This window comes from Numenius arquata, chromosome 7, assembly GCF_964106895.1.
Source record: "Numenius arquata chromosome 7, bNumArq3.hap1.1, whole genome shotgun sequence".
Taxonomy (NCBI): domain Eukaryota; kingdom Metazoa; phylum Chordata; class Aves; order Charadriiformes; family Scolopacidae; genus Numenius; species Numenius arquata.
In genome coordinates, this window is record NC_133582.1 from 18,967,280 (window position 1) to 18,986,384 (window position 19,105).

Consider the following 19,105-nt stretch of genomic DNA (forward strand, 5'->3'; position numbering starts at 1 on the left):
ATTTATATATTTATTATATATTTATATATTTATGTATTTATATATATATTATATATTTATATATTTAATATATTTTAGCTTCTTTCTCTATATTTTAATATACTTAGATTAAAATTCAAGTCAAATACAATTTTGACACAAAAACTCATGTATTTGACTTTTGTGATGTTGAGGAAAAATATTTTTAGTCATCCCAAAATGCAATTTCTCTGTAAATGAACTGTTTTTTCAAAATAATCTAGCAAGGTTGCTCCTATCCCACCCAGCTAAGAAGACAGGTATCTGCAAGCAAGTCAGGCTGGAGATCATCTCACATAAAAATCCTGGTGGGAAACAGGTACAAAGTTGATGTCAAATCTCTCAGCATTATTAACACTGAACACACCTTCAAATAGAATTACGTTTATAGGGATTTAAAAATATAAGAGGTTACAGTTTTTGGACATCTCCAAAGGAATTGATTGTGGGAATCTGAGGATGTTAACTTTGAATATAGGCTGTTAAAGGGTAGATACCTAAATCCAAATAGCCATCTTGGTGACCTTGAGCCTATTCTCATTAAATCACTTTTGCAAAATAGCACTTAGTGATTTTTTAACTCTTACAGTACTTGTCCCACATAAATTCCTTTTAAAATATGAGAGTTTTTTCTTCAGTAATTTTGGAGCCAAATATTTTATATATAGATATATATAATATGTATATTTTATATATATATAATATGACTGGTAATATTAAGCAGTAATTAGAATAACAGAAATGAAAAAAGGTTCAGTTTTGGGAGCAGGGACTGAAAGTCAGGTGGACCCTACTTTTAAGGGAATGCCTTCATCACTAAAAGATACAGAAATATTCACTTTCTGTACCAAGCCTTCTAATTACCCTGTGCACACATCAGCATAGGAAAGAATGAGAATTCATTTGCTACCCTCCCTCAGGATACTTTATCAAGGGAAAACACAGATTTAAACCTGTACAGATAGAAGAGAAATTAGAGTCCATGTCTCCCAAATGTGCTGGCTGAGAGGATATAGAACAGCACACCAGGGAAAGGGTTGGTTTTCACTTGCCCTAACTTCATACAAGTCCCTGTCTTGTTACTGTCTTGAAACCACATATCTGAGCAAGTACATATCTGTTTTACCTTCTCCCTGATCACTGAGTGATCAGACACAAAGATAATTTTGGATTGGACTAGATGATCTCCAGAGGTCCCTTCCAACCTCAACTATTATGCGATTCTGTGATAATGCTACTTCCACTGGTGTTTTGGGGGAAGGGCTGATGTTCATAGGTTCCAAACTGTAGAAGAGCTGAGTGGGATTTGAGGCTTCTCTCAGTACAGGCTACTGTAGGCATCCCCGAGCTCAGCCAGCTGGTCTTGGGGAACTCTGTTTTTTAGAACTTAAATCTCCTTATGTTCATACAAGAGGTAAGCTGCTAGGAGCTCCTTACACAGCTCTAAGGTGCTCTGCAGACAAGGGCCAAAATTCCCGAAGGTTTTATGCCTTAGTTAACTCAGTTCAAGTTTGATGCTTAAATACATTTAAATTTTACTCTAAAAGTTTTAGGATCTTAGGACTTCAGGTCTCAACTTATTTTATCACTTTTTTTTTTTTTTTTTTGAGAATTGACTCAAGGTTGTCATTGTCACCCTTATTCTTGACTTTTTTATTTATTTTGGTTTTCTTCTGAGATCTTAAAAGATCTCAGCTCACCGTACAAGGTTTAACTGATTGTGTTATAAAAGTAAACATACATCTACAAAGAAAGTACAGGCAGAACAGGTGACACTCATAAAAATTCCTTTCAGATAAGGAAAAGAACCCCAAACAGCAAGTCTGCAGGAGTCACTCTAGAGACTGACTTCAATCTTCAGAGTCAAAGACTGAGAAAAAAAAATCACAAATTAAAACCATTGGGAATGTTTTCTGCTAAAAAGTTCACTCTTAAATTCTTGTAGAATAACTTATCACTCAGGACACTTCCTACAGAATATTATGCACTGCTGGTTAAGGAGAGATCACATACAAAAAAAATACTGTATTACTAACTCTGGCTAATGAGAAAATAGGAAACAAGACATTGCTTTAAGTCATTTCTGCTCCCTGACAAGAAATTGTCTTTGAAGACATACTGCAAGAATGGATAAAATAATTAATCTGCAATTACTTCCCTGAGCATTCTGTTTATCCACATCTTTTAGAAATACAATACAGAGTAGTTGACAGTGCATAAAACCATGATTGATCAAAATTTCTGTCTTGCAGTGTAGCTATAACCATTTCATCAGCAGTGAGAATTGACTGGAATCAAGGAAGGACAGAAAGAAATAGACATTAGCTATGAGAATTTTTCAGCTTTTTATTTTACATCTCCCCAGAGCACATTTTCAGACATTAAATTTCCTGAAATTTTCAGGTACTCACATTGTGACCTATGTTGATGAAAAGGTTATAGTCACACTGCAAGACAGAAATTACGTCATTTCATAGAAAAGCAAGGAAGTTTTATTTGAAAAAGAAAAGAGAAAGCTAGCATTTTCCTAGAGGTGTATTTAAATATCTGTATTTTTAAAAGGTTGCCTCCTTTACCAGTGTTTTCTGTTAGATGGACCCACTTTAAAATCTGAAAGGATAAGCATAAAAGCTTGTACTACACATTACTCTAAAGATTTCCCTTCCTTCAACAGCAAAAGGGTATTATATCAGCTTTATAATCCAGAGGGGCAGAGTGAAAAAAGAACTTCAGGAGTTTGAGGCCAGTGCATGTAGTGTTTTCCCATCTGTTTTGTTGGGTTTTTTAAATCAGTACGGTTTCCCTTTTTTCACACATCAACTTGTTTACGTAGATTTCCATCACTCATTGGGGAAGTTCTGTTTTCAGTTTATTCCTAGTGATAAGAAAAATCATATTTGTGAGGCACCTCAGAAAACCACAACATAAACTTAAAAATAGTCTTGATTTTAAGGAAACTACAGCTGTGATTTCGTAACCTGCCTTCATAACCAATGGCTGCCGAAGTTGTACAATGAACTAATAATAACTTTAAACTTGTTAAAATTCTTCATCTACCTCAAATACATTGAAATGCAGATACTATTTTCTCTAAAACTATAGAATAAATGTTCTTATTTACATTAATGTCGAACTCTTTAACATACATTTGTCTAAGAAGTTGTATGTGGGCAACAAATTCTTAGACTCATAGAATGGTTAGATTTGGAAGGGTCCTTAAAAATCACCGCCCTGCCACGGGCAGGGACACCTCTCACTAGACCAGGTTGCTCAAAGCCCCATCCAACCTGGCTTTGAACACATCCAGGGATGGGGCATCCCCAACTTCTCTGGGCAACCTGTTCCAATGTCTCACCACCCTCACAGTAGAGAATTTCTTCCTAATATCCAATCTAAATCTCCTCTCTTTCAGTTTAAAACTGTTACCCCTCATCCTGTCACTACAGGCCTCAGTAAAAGGTCTTTTTCCATCTTTCTTGTAAGGCCCCTTTATATACTGAAAGGCCACAAAAACAATGTTCTCATTGGTTTTGAGTCAATGTTTTATTTTTAAAAGATAATGTCATTATTTCCACAGACAAGCATTCATAAATCATCAACCAGACACAATAAAAACATGATAATGATGATAATGATGATGATGATGACGGTGATGATGGTAGGTAGCATTTCTATTAGTTCCCATTAGAGTCTGTAAAAACATCTATAGGTTAATGAAAGGTGATTCATAATTTCATGATTTGAGGAAGTGAGGCAGTAAAGAAAGGTCTCTGCACAGGTACCACATCTAGTCCTATCTCATTAGTGAGAAATTAAGAAACAGAAAACTAAATGATTTTCTGAATTACACCAGAGTAACTCACATCTTAAATCTGCAGAGGTGTTTTGGCTACATTAGACTGATCTGTACCCTCCAGGACTGAACCATGACAGATCTCCAGATTAACTGTGAGACTAACATGTTTAGGACTGCACCAACATACCTTCAGATTCAAAACAAAACACAGTGCAATCTGTTAACTACCAAGGTCTTTGAAGACAACATTTTTAATATATGGCAATGTAACATACGCATTGCATTATTAAGATATAAATGTTAACAGAAGAACAAAAGAGAAGAAATGGAAATGGAAATAGCTCATCCGCAAGAAATACAAGCTTTGTATATGTATCCAAGTAGCAAGAAAAAGCAGGCAGCTAGATCAAGGAAAACAATTGCAAAATTATTTTGTTGTGAGTATGACTGTCTATTCTATCATAGTATTCCAGACACATGGTTCGGTATATGTACGTCAAACAGTTCCTTATCCCTCCCATCCTCTGTCCTTGCACAGATCATGCATTTTGATCACAGACTAATGTTCAGTGCTCGCTGGTGGACTGACCTAAAACATAAAGAGCAGTAGACAATGAGATGTCAACTTTGAATGCCAGTGAAAGACTACCTTGTATTTAAATATTCCAAGACTACGATGGCACCATTATTGTTTCTCATGCACAAAAAACCCAAAACAACAACAACAAAAATTCTACTATAATTTCAAGTAAATATTCTTAGTGGTAATTATTACACAGCCTTTATTTTGATACCTAAATGACTAGTCCACTGTTAAACAACAGGCAAAACAAAACCCCTTCCCTAGCATTACTGACAAGAAGTGCTTTAAGAATTAAATGGACTTCTAGATGACAGAACTCTTTTAAACAGTGCAGTCTCTGAAGGGGGACAAAATGAAAAGAACACCTGAAAAACTCCTTTATAATAGAATAAGGAAAAGGAGTGCTCATCCTGGTCCTGTTTACTTCTGGATAGTGATATACTCTAAGAAAAGTGAAATTCTCTATAGCAGTTTTGCACAGAAAATCCCAAACTCTGGCCCCCAGAGGTTGCCCATGGTTATGCTTCTCTAAGGTTGGAGTCATTCTGCATTTTCTGGCATAGTAACTGCACAGTAATCAGAAAATACAAATTGAAGAGACATTCAAAATTAAAGAGGATCTATTCAGACAAATATTCACTTTAAAAATAATTTTATTCTGTGAGATAAATAAAGAGGATAAAAAGAGTACATCTCTGGTTCCTGTTCACTAATTGGAAAATTATGTTTCAGGAGATTTAACACAGATGCACTGCCACTGACAATCTCTCTCTTAACCCCTTTTGCACATAAGCACACAGCTTTCTCTATGCTCACTTTACAGATAATATCCTTGCTTGAAGACTAACTTAGGCACAGAAATTTTAAAAGTACTTCTTCAAACTGCCTTTCTAGGACTACATTAATAGAGGATTTGAGGAAGTTGTTGCTATTTCAGTAGCCAGTAATGTGCTTCTTGTGAGCTATATAAAATACCAGAGGAAAAAAGTTATTCTTAAGTGAATATGTAAGTGTTCAACAAAATTTTCGCATGTGATTTTTACAGTAGAATTGTTTAATCCCACCAATTGAACACAAAATGTTTTGAAGAAACATAATCTCCAGATTTTCTCATAATGAATTTCATTCCCATCAGAGCTTTCTTGTTCTCTCCAGATCTAGCCCTTATTCAGCCTGTTTTATTTATATTATTCCCCCTTTGTAAACAGTGCATGTCCAAGTGCCTTGTTTTTAATGAAGTGTAGCAGTAGTATTTGATTGGAATTTAGATAAACAAGCAGATAAATCCATGTCTATTTTCTGCAAGTTCATATGCATATACATGAAAAGTTAAAAACGTAGCTAGATAAATACCAAAGGCTGGTCTTTGTTACCACATCTTATCATTTTTCACCCCAAAATAGAAAGTAATATGGGATCAACAATGTTTTTTATGGGATTCCCTTTACTGTTGAAGTTAAAGTATTATGATTTAATCTTTTGTGGAATCCTTATAAAGAATACTAGGAGGGTTGCATGGAAAAGTCAGAAAAAAACTACATATACTATCGCCTGTAAAATTTCAGTAGTTTGAGAGGATCTGTACCATACTAGGCGCATGCATAATAAGAAACAGTTCTTCCCCAAAAAGGCCAACTGAACCCGAGGAACAATTTCACTTTATTTTACAGATAGAGCAGGTGACTTTTCCAAGGGCAATCAGACGTGCTGGAAGGAAGCAATAAGACCTGTCTCTTATAGTACCCTTTACTGAGTGCCATCATAATAAGCCACCCATCACTTCAGTACACCATTAACTGGAGCACACATTAGTTCAGATTGCAGTGGGATGCACTGCTAAATGCTGCACAAACGTTCTGCTTGCTTATTCTGTTGATAAGAGACACAGCAAAGACCTTGCTGATGTTTTCAAAACATGTAGCAGGTTGAACAGGTGGTGTTGAAGGTGTTCTGGGTAAAGGAAAGGAGCAGTTGAGGCTGGCTGGGGCCGAGGAGATGCTCACCCTCCTGTGGCTCGGTGTGTTAAGCAGAGCAGGAAACAAGCCAGCTTGTTAATTTAACACCAGTGGTTTGGAAAGCACCCTGCCCACCAGGAACCTGACTGTTGCTGACCATATCTAGTATCCCTTCACCAAGCAACTCGTAGCAATGCACATCTCTCGGTCCTCTGTGGCATGGAGGGCTTCACACTGTGCCATCCCGAAGGCAAAGCTCATTTACTATCCATATCCCAAGTATCCAGGGATCTTGTCTTTGGCCACTATTTACATTCAGCTGCTCTGAAAGCAACATGACCACTTTGTGGTTGAAGATAAGAGATCTTTGACAACAAGTAACATCGCTTCCCTTAGGTATCAGAGTCCATTTTCTTCCTGAAGAGATTCCAGAATCTGCTAACAGCAAGAATCTGTGGTTTTACTTAGAACACAACACTTTTGCGATTGTGTACATGTGACAAACTGAACTTTTATCTATTGTTTACTTAGCAAATAATTACCTAATCAAGAGCCCATTGAAGTCAGTGGGAAGAATACTATTGCCTCTGGATCAGGCATTGAATTGCTCTGACACTGTCTGTCATTAAGTATAATATATATAAAAAATACCTTTAAAAATATTGTCCAAATATACTATGCAGAAAACCACCTTTTTTTTTTTTTCTTCTAGCCAAGAATTTAAAAATAACTGGCTGTAATATATCCATTTCTGGCAAGCACCATTGTGTCAGTGACAATAAGGGACAGATAACGGCAAACACTTGGTTCCTAACCCTAGAAAACATTTGCTGGAATTATTATAACTCAGAGACTAGTTAGTGAATGAAACTCTTTCTCTGTCCAGGAAACTGAGATTCAAAGCCTCACCCCTGCATGTCAATACAGAGCATACACTACAAATGGGAATATGAAAAATGGTAAGCAGTGGTCTTGTTTCCAGGTCAAGCAAGGGCCTGGGAAGTTCCAAGTGAAGGCATTGTCTGTCCTTGAGGATTTCTGTAGACTAATGCCTACAGAGAGATTAGCCACAGTCTTGTGGCTAATCAGTCTCAAGAAACAGATCATTTATTAAGATATTAAACAGCGAGGTTTCACTGTTTAATATCTTCATAAGTGATCTGGATGATGGGATCAAGTGTACCCTAATGAAGTTTGCTGATGACTCCAAACTGAGTGGGAAAGTGGACACTTCAGAAGAGAGAGCCACCCTGCAGGAAGACCTGGACAGGCTGGAAGAGTGGGCTAACAAGAACCTTATGAAGTTCAACAAAGAAAAGTGTAAGGTCTTCTACCGGGGAAAACATAATCCAGCAGTGCAGCACAGGCAGAGATCTACCCAGCTGGGAAGCAGCTCTGTGGAAAGGGACCTGGGGATCCTACTGGACAACAAGCTCAATGTGCGTGACCAGTGTGCTGCTGCAGCAAAGCAAGCCAACAGGATGCTAGGTTGTATCAATAAGGGCATCACCAGCAGAGATAAAGAAGACATTATCGTACTCTACTCAGCGCTTGTCAGGCCACACCTGGAATACTGTGTTCAGTTTTGATCCCTGCTATACAAAAAAGATGTGTACAGGCTGGAGAGGGTCCAGAGAAGGGCCACAAAGATGATCAAAGGACTGTGAAGCCTGCCATATGAGGAAAGGCTGAGAGAATTGGGTTTGTTCAGCCTTGAGAAAAGAAGGCTTAGGGGAGACCTTATCACCATGTTGCACTATTTAAAGGGTGGCTACAAAGAAGATGGAGACTCCCTTTTTACAAGGAGTCACAAGGAAAAGATAAAGGGTAATAGGTACAAGTTAGTCCTGGGGAGATTCCGGTTGGACACGAGGAAAACTTTTCACAATGAGAACAATCAGCCTTTGGAATAATCTCCCCAGGGAAGTGGTGGATTCCCCAACATTGGACAATTTTAAGATTCAGCTGGACAGGGTGCTCGTCTAGACTGTGCTCTTGCCAAGAAAGGTTGAACCAGGTGGTCCTTGAGGTCTCTTCCAACCTTCCAACTTGGTATTCTACAATTCTATGATTGGTAATATTCCATAAAGCATGGAAAGTCAAGCCTGGGACTTAAAAAAAAAAAAAAAAAAAAAAAAAAAAAAGAAGAAAAAAAAAGAAATTAAAAAAGGAAGAGGTAGTTATACATTATAGAACTATAAATTTGCAAGGTAACTGTGTGAGGTCACTTGTTCAAAGAAGGCTGCATAAATCTAAACAACACCTTTTGCCAGATGCACATCACCCTGACAACTATGAATAGGTCTGTTGTTCCACAGGCAGTTCAGCAGATCTTATTGTTGCAGAAGTGAGAAAATCTTGCTTTCCTCCATTCTCACACACCCTCTCCTTCCTCTATCCTACTCCATCCTCTTTCCTTTTCCCTCAGTCCCAGCTACACCATGCCACCCATATTCTGGCTCTCATCATTCTCCCTGACTGATTTAACTCATTGAAATGTCAGAAAGCTCTTAATTGCTTTTCCCTGGTCTTGTTTTCTGTTATTTCAGTGAATCAAAGTGAGACAGAAGTGTCTGACAAGTGCTGAAGCTGGCACAAGGTTAGCAGCAGGAGTGTGTGGCCAGCAATAGGGTGGACAGAGAGACACAGAAGGGGAGAACAACCTGTTTTCAGCAGTGGTGAGCTGTCTGTGAGTGCAGCACTTCAGGGAGCTGTATCCAACTGGTGGTAGAGCCTTTAGGACTCAGCTTTACACGAAGAGACTTTGACTTTAGCGGTTTGCTTCTGTTAACACCTATTTAGCAGCTATTTGCAGATAGGCTAGGTATACAGGAACAAGTGTTGCTAATAGAGCTGGTTGGAGTATCCGCAGAAACTCTCAAAACCACTTCTTCAGTGGTGAACATATTCTCTAACTTCAGCTCTATTCTTGAATCATTCACAGGGAAACTGTTTGTATAGCAGCCCAGTGAAAAACTCGGCTGGCCTCCTTACTTTTCTTTCCATGGATGCTGACCACCAAAGCACAGTGCAAATACATGAATAGTGAAGTGGCTGTTCAGTCTGCAAGCTTGTAGGAGCACATACTTAAATGAATACAAACATTTTCTCCCAATTTGGCAAAGGAAAAAAGAATACATACTGAAAAATGGCATTTTAAAATCAAGATAAGCAACCTGATATAACTGTCTAACATCAACTCAAGAGAGAGATAAGCATAGGGAATTTTTACTTCCATGTAGCTACATAAGGTCAGATTATGAAGTCTCCACCTGCAGTTTACCTCGGCTGCCTACAGAGTGTAGAGTGTCCCTGTGGTTGTAGAAGATGGAGACACATGAACTGTGAAAGGGTTAGTGTAACACAAATATATCATGATAGTTTATTTATTTTGAAGACTGATCTTTGGGGAGAAAAGCAGAAGCATCCACTTCTATACAGAACAGAATGGTTTTTCATGTAAAGATCGTAAGAACAGGAAATAAGTAAAATACCCAAATGCAGAGAGACAGACAGACATCTGGCTTTATCGGCTGGAAACAGAGCAGGAAATACATTATTAAACATCACCATCTACTGGATGCCAGCATTTATTCCTTACAAAGAGAACCCTAAGCTTCTGTGTTGAATTAACTTGTATGACAAGCCTCTGCTTTTGCAGGTCCAGCACTGCTTATATGGTTATTGGCAGCCCAAAGTTTGTGGAACTTTTCATCACTAGGTTGGGAAAAGATTTTCAGCACCATGAAAACAAAGACCAAAAGTTCTCTGGGTCATATAATACAGACTGCAAAATTGTTAATAAACCACAATAGGAACTTAGAAAAAGAAGGTGGGGATAGTCAGGCATGGGGTCAACAGCATCTTTTGGGCAATTAGTTTGCTTTCTTGTAGTGTGTTTGTGTAGAGACACATACATACACACAAATGTGCACAGCACGGACCTGCATGGCTGTCCCCTGAGTAGCATATGCTGATTGCGGTTCCATAGTTTTGAATATTATCTGCTCCCTCTTTTGGCTGCACAGATCGTGTTCAATCATATTTATGCAATTTTACAGCATCAGGACTAGCAGTGGGGCTCACAGAGCTTGCTGAGGACAAAAGGCACCAGCGCAGGTTGCGCTCCCCTGCTGCAGCTGCTGGGCTGGCCCTGCTGGGCAGTGAAGGATGCTCCTTCCCTTCCCCACTGAGAGCAGAAATCCCTGGCCCCACAGTGAAGGATGGTCCTTTCCTTGCCTGATGGTCACCTCGCCTTGCATCTCACCCCATCTCCTTTTTTTCTTCAAGCTTCAGAGAAGCCACAGCACTGTGTGGCAGCAAGGAATGATACAAGTATCCTCCACTGTGGAAGAAGGGAGATCTAATGGAGATTTCCTAAAACTTTGAGGGCCTTCCTCTTCCCCGTTGCTTTCTCTCAGGCTTTGTTTCATTGCACTCACACAGCCAGTAACTCAAGCCACCAGAACTAAAGAAAATCTGTAGAGAAATTATTTAGAAAAAGTTTCTGAGATATAAGCATCTTGGAAAGAGCTCAGTAAAAAAGCTGCAATAAACATGCAAAGGCAAAGAAATTTTCCTTGTAGTGAATGTCGACCTAAAGCTGTTAGTTATCAGAAAGAATGACTGGATAACGACTAGAAACAATAAGCCCAAGATTACAGAGGGTGTTTCAATGCTTTGACCCTTTAATTCATAGATAGATATTTCTTTAAAGAAATTTGTGTGATGAAAAAACTTATTCCTGGTTATACCCTTTCAAAACACATTGGCAGTGACAGGGCTAAATGCATAGGGGCTCTTAGCTTAATGCACTGATATATTTTTTTTATTTTTTTTTTCAAGAGCAAAATACTCTCAAAAGGTAAACACTGAAATGTGGTAAGAACAAAAAAATGGGAAAGTTGACTTGTTTGAACTGCTGGTAGTTAAAACTGTTCCTTGTAATAAGTCTCAGGAAATCAGAAATGGAGCTTTGGAAAGAGCTAGATTCACACTACGTCAAGGCAAAGAGAATGACAAAGACTAATGATAATGGGAAATTTATTATTTCCTTGTGGAATACTGGTATGTACTGTTATTGTACTGCCAGCATATTTGGAAAGAAATAGGTGTTAGAGTCTACCAAATATATGAGTTGAAACAGTTTCCAACTCTTAGGTAAACAGCATGAAGTTACACAGGAAGAGATCAATAACAAATTGTATTTCTATTGCTACATTTATCTTCCAGACCTTTTTCAGTTCGACACACAGAATCCCTCAAGTAAATTGTTGTCACTGGGAAGTCACATGATACAAGTAAAGGTGAAAACATTTTGTTTCAATGTGCTGTGTTGGCAAGAAGAAAGAGAAACATTGCAGCAAGATGACACGGTGAATACCTGAGTGCTGATATAAAAGATATTTCACATGTAAATTATGATCAATAATTCTACTGTGCTGCAGAGCACATGTATCTGAGAATGCTCCAGGATGTAGAGCAGAATCTGTTGAATTTTGGTGGATTTACACCATTACAGAATTCACTTAAAACTCAGCGAAACTTATAGGCTCTCAGTACAGACAAGGAAAAGAAACAGATTTGCAAGAGGATGATTAGTTTCAGTGGGTGATGTGCCTGGCACGAATTATCCATTGGAAACACCTTTTCTTCTCCACTGACTATAAAGGGAGATTGAGGTGACCAGATGAGATTCAGAAAACTGAGAGAAAGGTAAACAAGATGTATCCCATGCTTCATGTCCAGGGACAAATACCACGATTGCAATTAACATAGTGCAATTTTCGAATAGGAAAATAATAAACAGATATATGTGGATATACATCTTAACAGTTCTACTTCACAATTTAGATTTCACTGGGTAATGAGCAATATTGATAGGAGACAGGAGAACTTCTGTTTACTGAAAAATCTCTTAAAATCATCATCAGTTTTAGGTAAATTAATTAAATCAGCGCCTGGTCCTTAGAAGGAACGGGAAGGGACTACAAATGGTTGTTGCCCCAGGGTGGAAACTAGCTGGTCCCTGGGACGGACCCCCTCACTCAGTTAGTCCTTGTGCTGGTGGTGGACAGAATTCATTAGCATCACTCAGGATATTCTGACATCATAGCAAAGGAGAAACCTGCTCTTATGCAACAAATACATGTAGCTCCATATTACCAAAAAGACAATGGGACATTGGATTTTGCTCACAAAAGATTCAACACAACAACTAGTAGCTGGGAGGTTTTATTATACCATAGAAATCCTGATCCTTGCAGGTCTGAAGTGCTTGGGTCAGCCAAAAGTCACAGAGAAGTCAGAGGGTTGAATGTGATTTTGCTATAACCTCAAAACAAAGCCATTGAAACCAGAAGCTGAACTGTCTCAGTGAGTTATGCTAAAAACTGATGGACTGACAAAGTCATGTATGAACATAGGCATATGGAAAAAGTCATGTATAGCATCACATATGAAGTAAGAAAGGGACATGGGAACAGTGAAGAAATGTTTGAATAGAGTAACCAGTAAGGAAGGAAATGTATTTTACACAGTTAAGGGAAGAGGTGTAAGTAGAAGCAGCAGAAAGTTTGGACGAAATGCCATTTTTGACTCTCAAGACTCTCTCATGGGTTGTCCTCATTTCTCAAGTCCGTCGTTCATACTTATGACTCGTTTTTGGGACTTTGGCAGATATGGGCACACCTGGGGTTTTGTTAAATACAGATGCGATATAGCTGATAATGTTGATAATATATCTGTCTGATAATGTCTGGTCATGTCTGATAATGCATCTGTGCAGGTGTGGAAGTGGTAATATTCTGCTGCTTTGTGCTGCTGGTGGAATCCATGGCCTGAGGTACAACAGAAGATTGGAAGAGAGTAGAAGGAAGGACAGCTCTTCACAAGCTTTGTGTCTGTGACAGCCCAACACTACTTGATGGCTAGAAGGCGGCCTTTAGCTTTCATCCGATACAGCGTTTCAAGGCTGCTTGCCACCACAAGCCATACTACAATTTCCCAGCCCTCATCTGGCAGAAGCATGATGCCCAAGATTTTGCTTTAACAAGGGTGTGTTAAAACAGTGGATGTTGCAGTGATCAGGCTAACTTTCCATCCTGCTGACAGCTTTGCTCTCTGGAAAAAGCAAGGGCCAGCTGTCTGGGATTGCCCCATGCCATGTCTCTCAGTCAGCATGCTGAAATGGAGCTAAGCAAATACACGTCTGCCAGACCAACGCTTTTATTTGTACAAAAATCAAGATGTTTTTTTCCAACACCCAGAAAATTACACTAGGGGACAAGGAAACACTGACAACAACAGGCAATGCCCAGGAGAGTCCCATGGCCTTCTAGCCACAGCCCCGCTCCCCCTCTCGGCCCTGTGGCTCTCAAGAGGGCACTGCGAGGAGCGGAGCCCCCGGCGGCCACCCCTCGCCCGCACCCGGCGGGGATGAGGGGACCCCCCGCGGCCGCCCTCTGCCGCGAAGGGATGAGGAGAGCTACTCCCGGACACAAGGGACAGCCACCGCCGGCGGGAGTTAATCATTAAGTCCCGGGCAGATCAGCTCCGGGCCGGCTCCCCTGAACCTCCCGGGGCCTCCAACCATGCCCTGTCCCCTCCCGGCCGGGCGCGACGGGCCTGTCTGAGCACGGCGGCGGGCGGGGAGGCGGGAGGCAGGGACAGGGGACACCTCCGAGACCCCGTCTAAGGCGGAGCCCCCTCGGCGGGCGCGGGGGAGCTGCCCTGAGGAGGGAGTGGCGCCCGCGGAGACCGGCCGCCTGTGCCCGCCGGGGAGCCATGCCGCCTCCCGGCAGGTCTCCGTAGGGCACACCCGGCCCCCGCCGCCCCCGCACCGCTTCTTCTCCCCTCACGCTGCCGGCGCCGGCTGACACCCTCTCCGGCCGAGGTGCCAGAGCCCCGCTCGAAGGCCCGGCGCGGCCCATGCTCCAGCCGGCGCCCCCCGCGCCCTAACGCCGCCGCCACCCCTACCCCCGTCCCGTCCCGTCCCCTCCCGCCGCCCATGGGCGCCGCCTGCGCGGCGGTGGGGCAGAGCAGGCGCCGGTGAGGAGCATGGCCAAGGGACCCGAGCAAGAGGACGCCTTCCTGCACCTGCCGGCGGCCCAGGCCGCGCCCTCCGCCGCGCAGGAGGAGAGCTACACCGGCTTGGCGGGCCGAGGCTTGCTGCCCTTCGCCCAGGAGGGGCTGTGCGCCGCGGCGGGCGCCCAGAGGGGGCTCTCGGAGCCGGCGCTGCCCGCCGGCATCAAGTCAGGTAAGCGGTGGGGTGCCGGCAGCCGCCCCTTGTCCTCCCTTGTCGCTGCTGCCCGGGGTCCGGCGGAGACGCGAGGCCGGGCGGGTGCGGCGGGGCTGGTCCCCTCGGGCGGTTAAACGGGCTCCTGCGGGGCCGCGGTGGCGTCGGGAAGGAGGCGGCGGGTGCTGCCCGGCCCGTAACGATGCCCTCGGGCTTCTCCTCTTGTCCCCTCCCTCCCGGCCCTCAGAAACACGCTTCAACAGCCAAGCCCTCTCCTCGGAAGAAGAGGATGCGGATCCTGGGGACGGCGCACTAAAAGCCGCCGACCGGAGCCCGTCTGCGAAGAGGAGCATCACGCAGATCATGAAGGACAAGAAGAAGCAGACGCAGCTCACCTTGCAATGGTAGGGCTCCGGACCCGGACCCGGCCCCCGGGGCCGCTCGGCGGGGTCACCCCGTATCTTCCCCCCGCGCTGCTACCGGCAGGACCCAGCCGGCGTGTCCCTTGGGCCCGGAGGGACAGTTCTTTAAAAGCTGAGCCGGCAAGGAGGGTTACACCCCGCCGCTCTTTTAGAAATAGCTGTCATTTGTGGGGTTGTGGGATGTTTGGTTATATTTTTTGGTGGAGTTCTGGTGGTTTTTTTTTCCGGGTAAGGCTTGTCTACAAATGAGGACATCCACCTCTGAATGTCTGATTATTTTTTTCTAATTCGCAGAAGCTTATTAGTTAAGAGAAATCTGTCAGATTCTCACAGTGAGTGGCTATGGATGAAATGTATCCAAAAAAATGTAGAAATGAAACATTACTTAGGAAATACATTTGTGTTAATTATCCAGTTTTAATTATCCTTTAGGGCTATAAAAGACTTTCACTGTTTTGCTACTTTTTTTTTTTTTACATTGTATCCATCCTTGGAAGCCCTAACTGTACCTCATTCTATTTGGGAAAAAAATTACCCAAATAAGAGGTCAAATTCTGCAGTCATTAATTGATAAATGTTTCTACTAAAGCACACTTGAAATTAGAGAGGGGTGCTGTTGAATTAAATGGGAACTTAGTTACCAAATGCAGACTGTAAATCTAGATATTTTTTTCCTTCCAACTGCAAAATGAGAGTAATCCAAATTACCCAGTTTCTTACCCAGTTTCTTCTTACCCAGTTTACATCTGGCTTCTGAGCATAAATTCTAAGGATTTGAGTCTGGTGAGTCAGGGCAAAATTATTCAGTATGCAGCATTTACTACACATTATTTTCTTACAGATTTGTGTAATTTGAGAAATAAATTTATTGCAAATCATCCCAGGATTGGCAAATAATGTAAATTGATAAAGAAAAGAAACTGAACAACTGAAACAACTCAACTGTTACCAGTTCAGCTCGAGTGAAGACAGCCAGTTTTTTACTTCCGTTTTTAAAATCTTACTTTAACGTCAATCAGTAGGCACTTATATTCTGTAAATGGATTGGGAAGCTACATAAAAATGCACCCCCTTCAGAAAAAGCCAGTTCTTTGCTTTTCAGTGTGGTTTGGTCAAGAAACAGTTTCAGGTCCAGTGTAGAAATTAAAAAGCAAAAGTAGGGAAAAAAGAGACATTTGCCCAGGTCTTAAAGACACAGTGGGACAGAAGATGCAAGTTCAAGCCCCAGCTGTGTTCAAAGGACAGACTTAAATCAAAGTCTTTCATAATCTCATTAGCGCTCTTATTTTCAGAGCAAGTCTGGCTTTTAGGTGATGATCATTTAGTTATATAAAGCAAAAAAGTCCACACATTGAAAAAGACTCATTAAGGAAAGGGACCTGGCCCCAGGTTTTCCATATTCTGCAATTAACCTAAGCACTAAGTGTGGAGTCAGTCTGTAGTGTTTGTCTTCTTCAGGAGAAACTCACCTGTGTGCTTTCATGGAATTCTTCTGTAATTTGTTTTTGTTTTTTTGTTTTTTTTTTTTTTTTAAAAAAAGAGGGCAGTACCGAAAACCAGAAGGAAAATAAAATTGGGAGACATGGCGTGTTGCTTCTTACTCTGGCAGTTACTTTCTCTATACAGGCTGGAAGAAAACTACATTGTCTGTGAAGGAGTTTGTTTACCCAGATGCATCCTTTATGCACATTATTTAGACTTCTGCAGAAAAGAGAAGCTGGAACCTGCCTGTGCTGCAACTTTTGGGAAGGTAAAGAGTAAATGCCTTCATGAATTGTTAGGTTAATTCTTTGATAGAATCACAATTTAGTACACCTGTGTCAAAATGCCTCTCAAATTCACGTGTTTTCTACTGCTAATGTACATGGAATCAGGCTAACTACACTGTTCCATATGAAAGGATTTCATTACATCAGCTTCAGGAGAATGAAACCGAAATTCCCTTTGATTTATTGTTATTTCAATCAAAAAAGGCATTGTCTCTGAGAGCTTTTCTTCTCTTTTTCTTTTTTGATGATGACATTAATAGGACTCTTTCCACAAAACCAGATCTGACATGGAAGATGCTTTTAATTATACTAAAGGCAGTGTAAAGTGAGATGTGACACAAGAAGCAATACAAGAAGGGGAATAAAAATTAATAACACAAAGAGCTCCTGAATGAAAAATTGTTGATTCATCCTCTTTTATACCCTTCCCTACAATTAATCCTGAAATCATTTAATGAAAGGGAGATGTGAACTCTCCAAATTAAATCCTGAGTAGTTAGTGAAACAGGAAACCAAAAATGCTTCAAGGATCATCTTTTTTTAAACACTACTGATCTCGTCATTGTTCATGCATAGCAAAATGCATTAATTTAATTAAATAATAATAATGGATTTAAAATCCAGTTCATAAAATGTTCACTTAGTAGTTTTTTCATCTTGAGTTGGATATACTGAGAAAGTGTATGTCTAATTTTCATTACAGAGTTTCAGTATAAATGAGGAAGACAACGGGTTTCTATTTAAACGTTGTTTTAACAGTGAGCTGTCTATTAGATGTATCTATTAGATCTGCCTCTATCACTGAATTACTGTTTTACCTATTAAACCTTCTGAGTTAAGCATCATTTTTTACAGGAATATTAGGATGCTTTTAGGGCAGCAATCTCAGTCTCAGGAGTCCAGTAACAGAATGTTTTGCTTCACTTGGATTAAATCACGTAACATGAATTCTTTATGTGTAGCATAGAGCTAACAGAAACTTTCATAGGGTTTCAGTGAACATAAACATGTTTAAGACTGTCCAGCACTTTGATAGTGGAGGACACAGAATTACTGTGAGGCAAATATTTGCTTGCTTTAACCATCAGATCACACTTTTCAAATAAAAAATTGGTTTATTTTTCATTGTTTGCCTTTGAAAACAGAATGACTTGAGGCCAGATCTTTCCCTGGTGCTATTTAGATCTCTGAAGCAAAAGATGTAGTTGTACTTTAGGGACTGGAATGGGACAGGATTCTGGAGAAGAAAACTAGGGTTTATGTTGTAGAAGTGAAAACAGAAAAGAACAACAGGTGGGAAGGAGTTTGTGGGTAGGAAGACTGGAGGTACACAGTGAGATGGATGAGGATGGAAGGACCCCTGCAGTATAAAATATGCCTTAATTGTTTATGTTATGACGTAAGTGTCATAAATATTTATTCACAGACTGCATTAGACCACGTATTTACACTATAATTTTTTCCATTAACAGATTGCTAAGAAAGTATACCGATGTTAGAAATTAATACAGTTATTTTCTCCTCAGACCATTCGCCAGAAATTCCCTCTCCTTACCACAAGGCGGCTTGGAACAAGGGGCCATTCAAAGTAAGGCACAATTATCTATGTATCCACTTGCAGAATACATTCTAGGAATTACACGTTTCCATCTTTCCATAACATATACTAATTGATAAGGGGGGTTGTTCAGATGATAAGATGCAAGTGATAGCTTTCATGTACATGATGAAGCTGATACAGAGTTTGAGTTTGAAAACAGTGCTGCAGGCATAATTTCTAAAGTTAAACTGATTAAGCTTCTAAAACTTGTCATTATTTTTACCGAATCATGCATTTGTTACAAATATATGTCAAAATGTTGTATATTAAAAACATTATATAACACATATATTTCGGCTGTTCATCTTTACAAATAAGGTGCAATTTAACTGTGATTTTATTTGCCTTTTGCAAATCTAACAACTTTCATTTTTTTCTCTACATAACAATATCGATTAAAGACACTGGAAAAAAGCATTGTCTTAAATTAAGAGGAAGGTATATGTCTGGTCTTGTCGGTAATTTATAAATACTCTGAAAAGTATACAACCTATAGTGCAGTAATTTCATAAATAGTGTATCCAATTAATTTGTGTGTTTGATCTGTGGAATATTAGGCTGTGGGAATAGATCACAGATAATTATATATCACCTGTGGTGAAATTTTTATTAATTCTGGTTCTGGCATTATGCTTTTAGCCGTTTATTGTAAAACTGTGGTGGACTGTGGTAACAACGTATTCCCTTACATCCACCCTCCCTCCTGTGTCCTGATATTAAGACTGC

At 40.6% G+C, this 19,105-nt stretch overlaps 1 protein-coding gene across 1 annotated transcript in view; it reads left to right on the forward strand.

Moving 5' to 3' along the window:
• The first annotated feature begins 14,410 nt into the window (after nt 1–14,410).
• Nucleotides 14,411–19,105, forward strand: part of RFX6 (regulatory factor X6) — a 36,571-nt gene continuing 31,876 nt past the window's right edge. Inside the window, exons 1-4 of the mRNA XM_074150687.1 lie at nt 14,411–14,609; nt 14,836–14,992; nt 16,637–16,760; nt 18,306–18,367. Coding sequence (XP_074006788.1) covers nt 14,411–14,609; nt 14,836–14,992; nt 16,637–16,760; nt 18,306–18,367 — 542 coding nt within the window. The remainder of the gene's footprint in view (nt 14,610–14,835; nt 14,993–16,636; nt 16,761–18,305; nt 18,368–19,105) is intronic.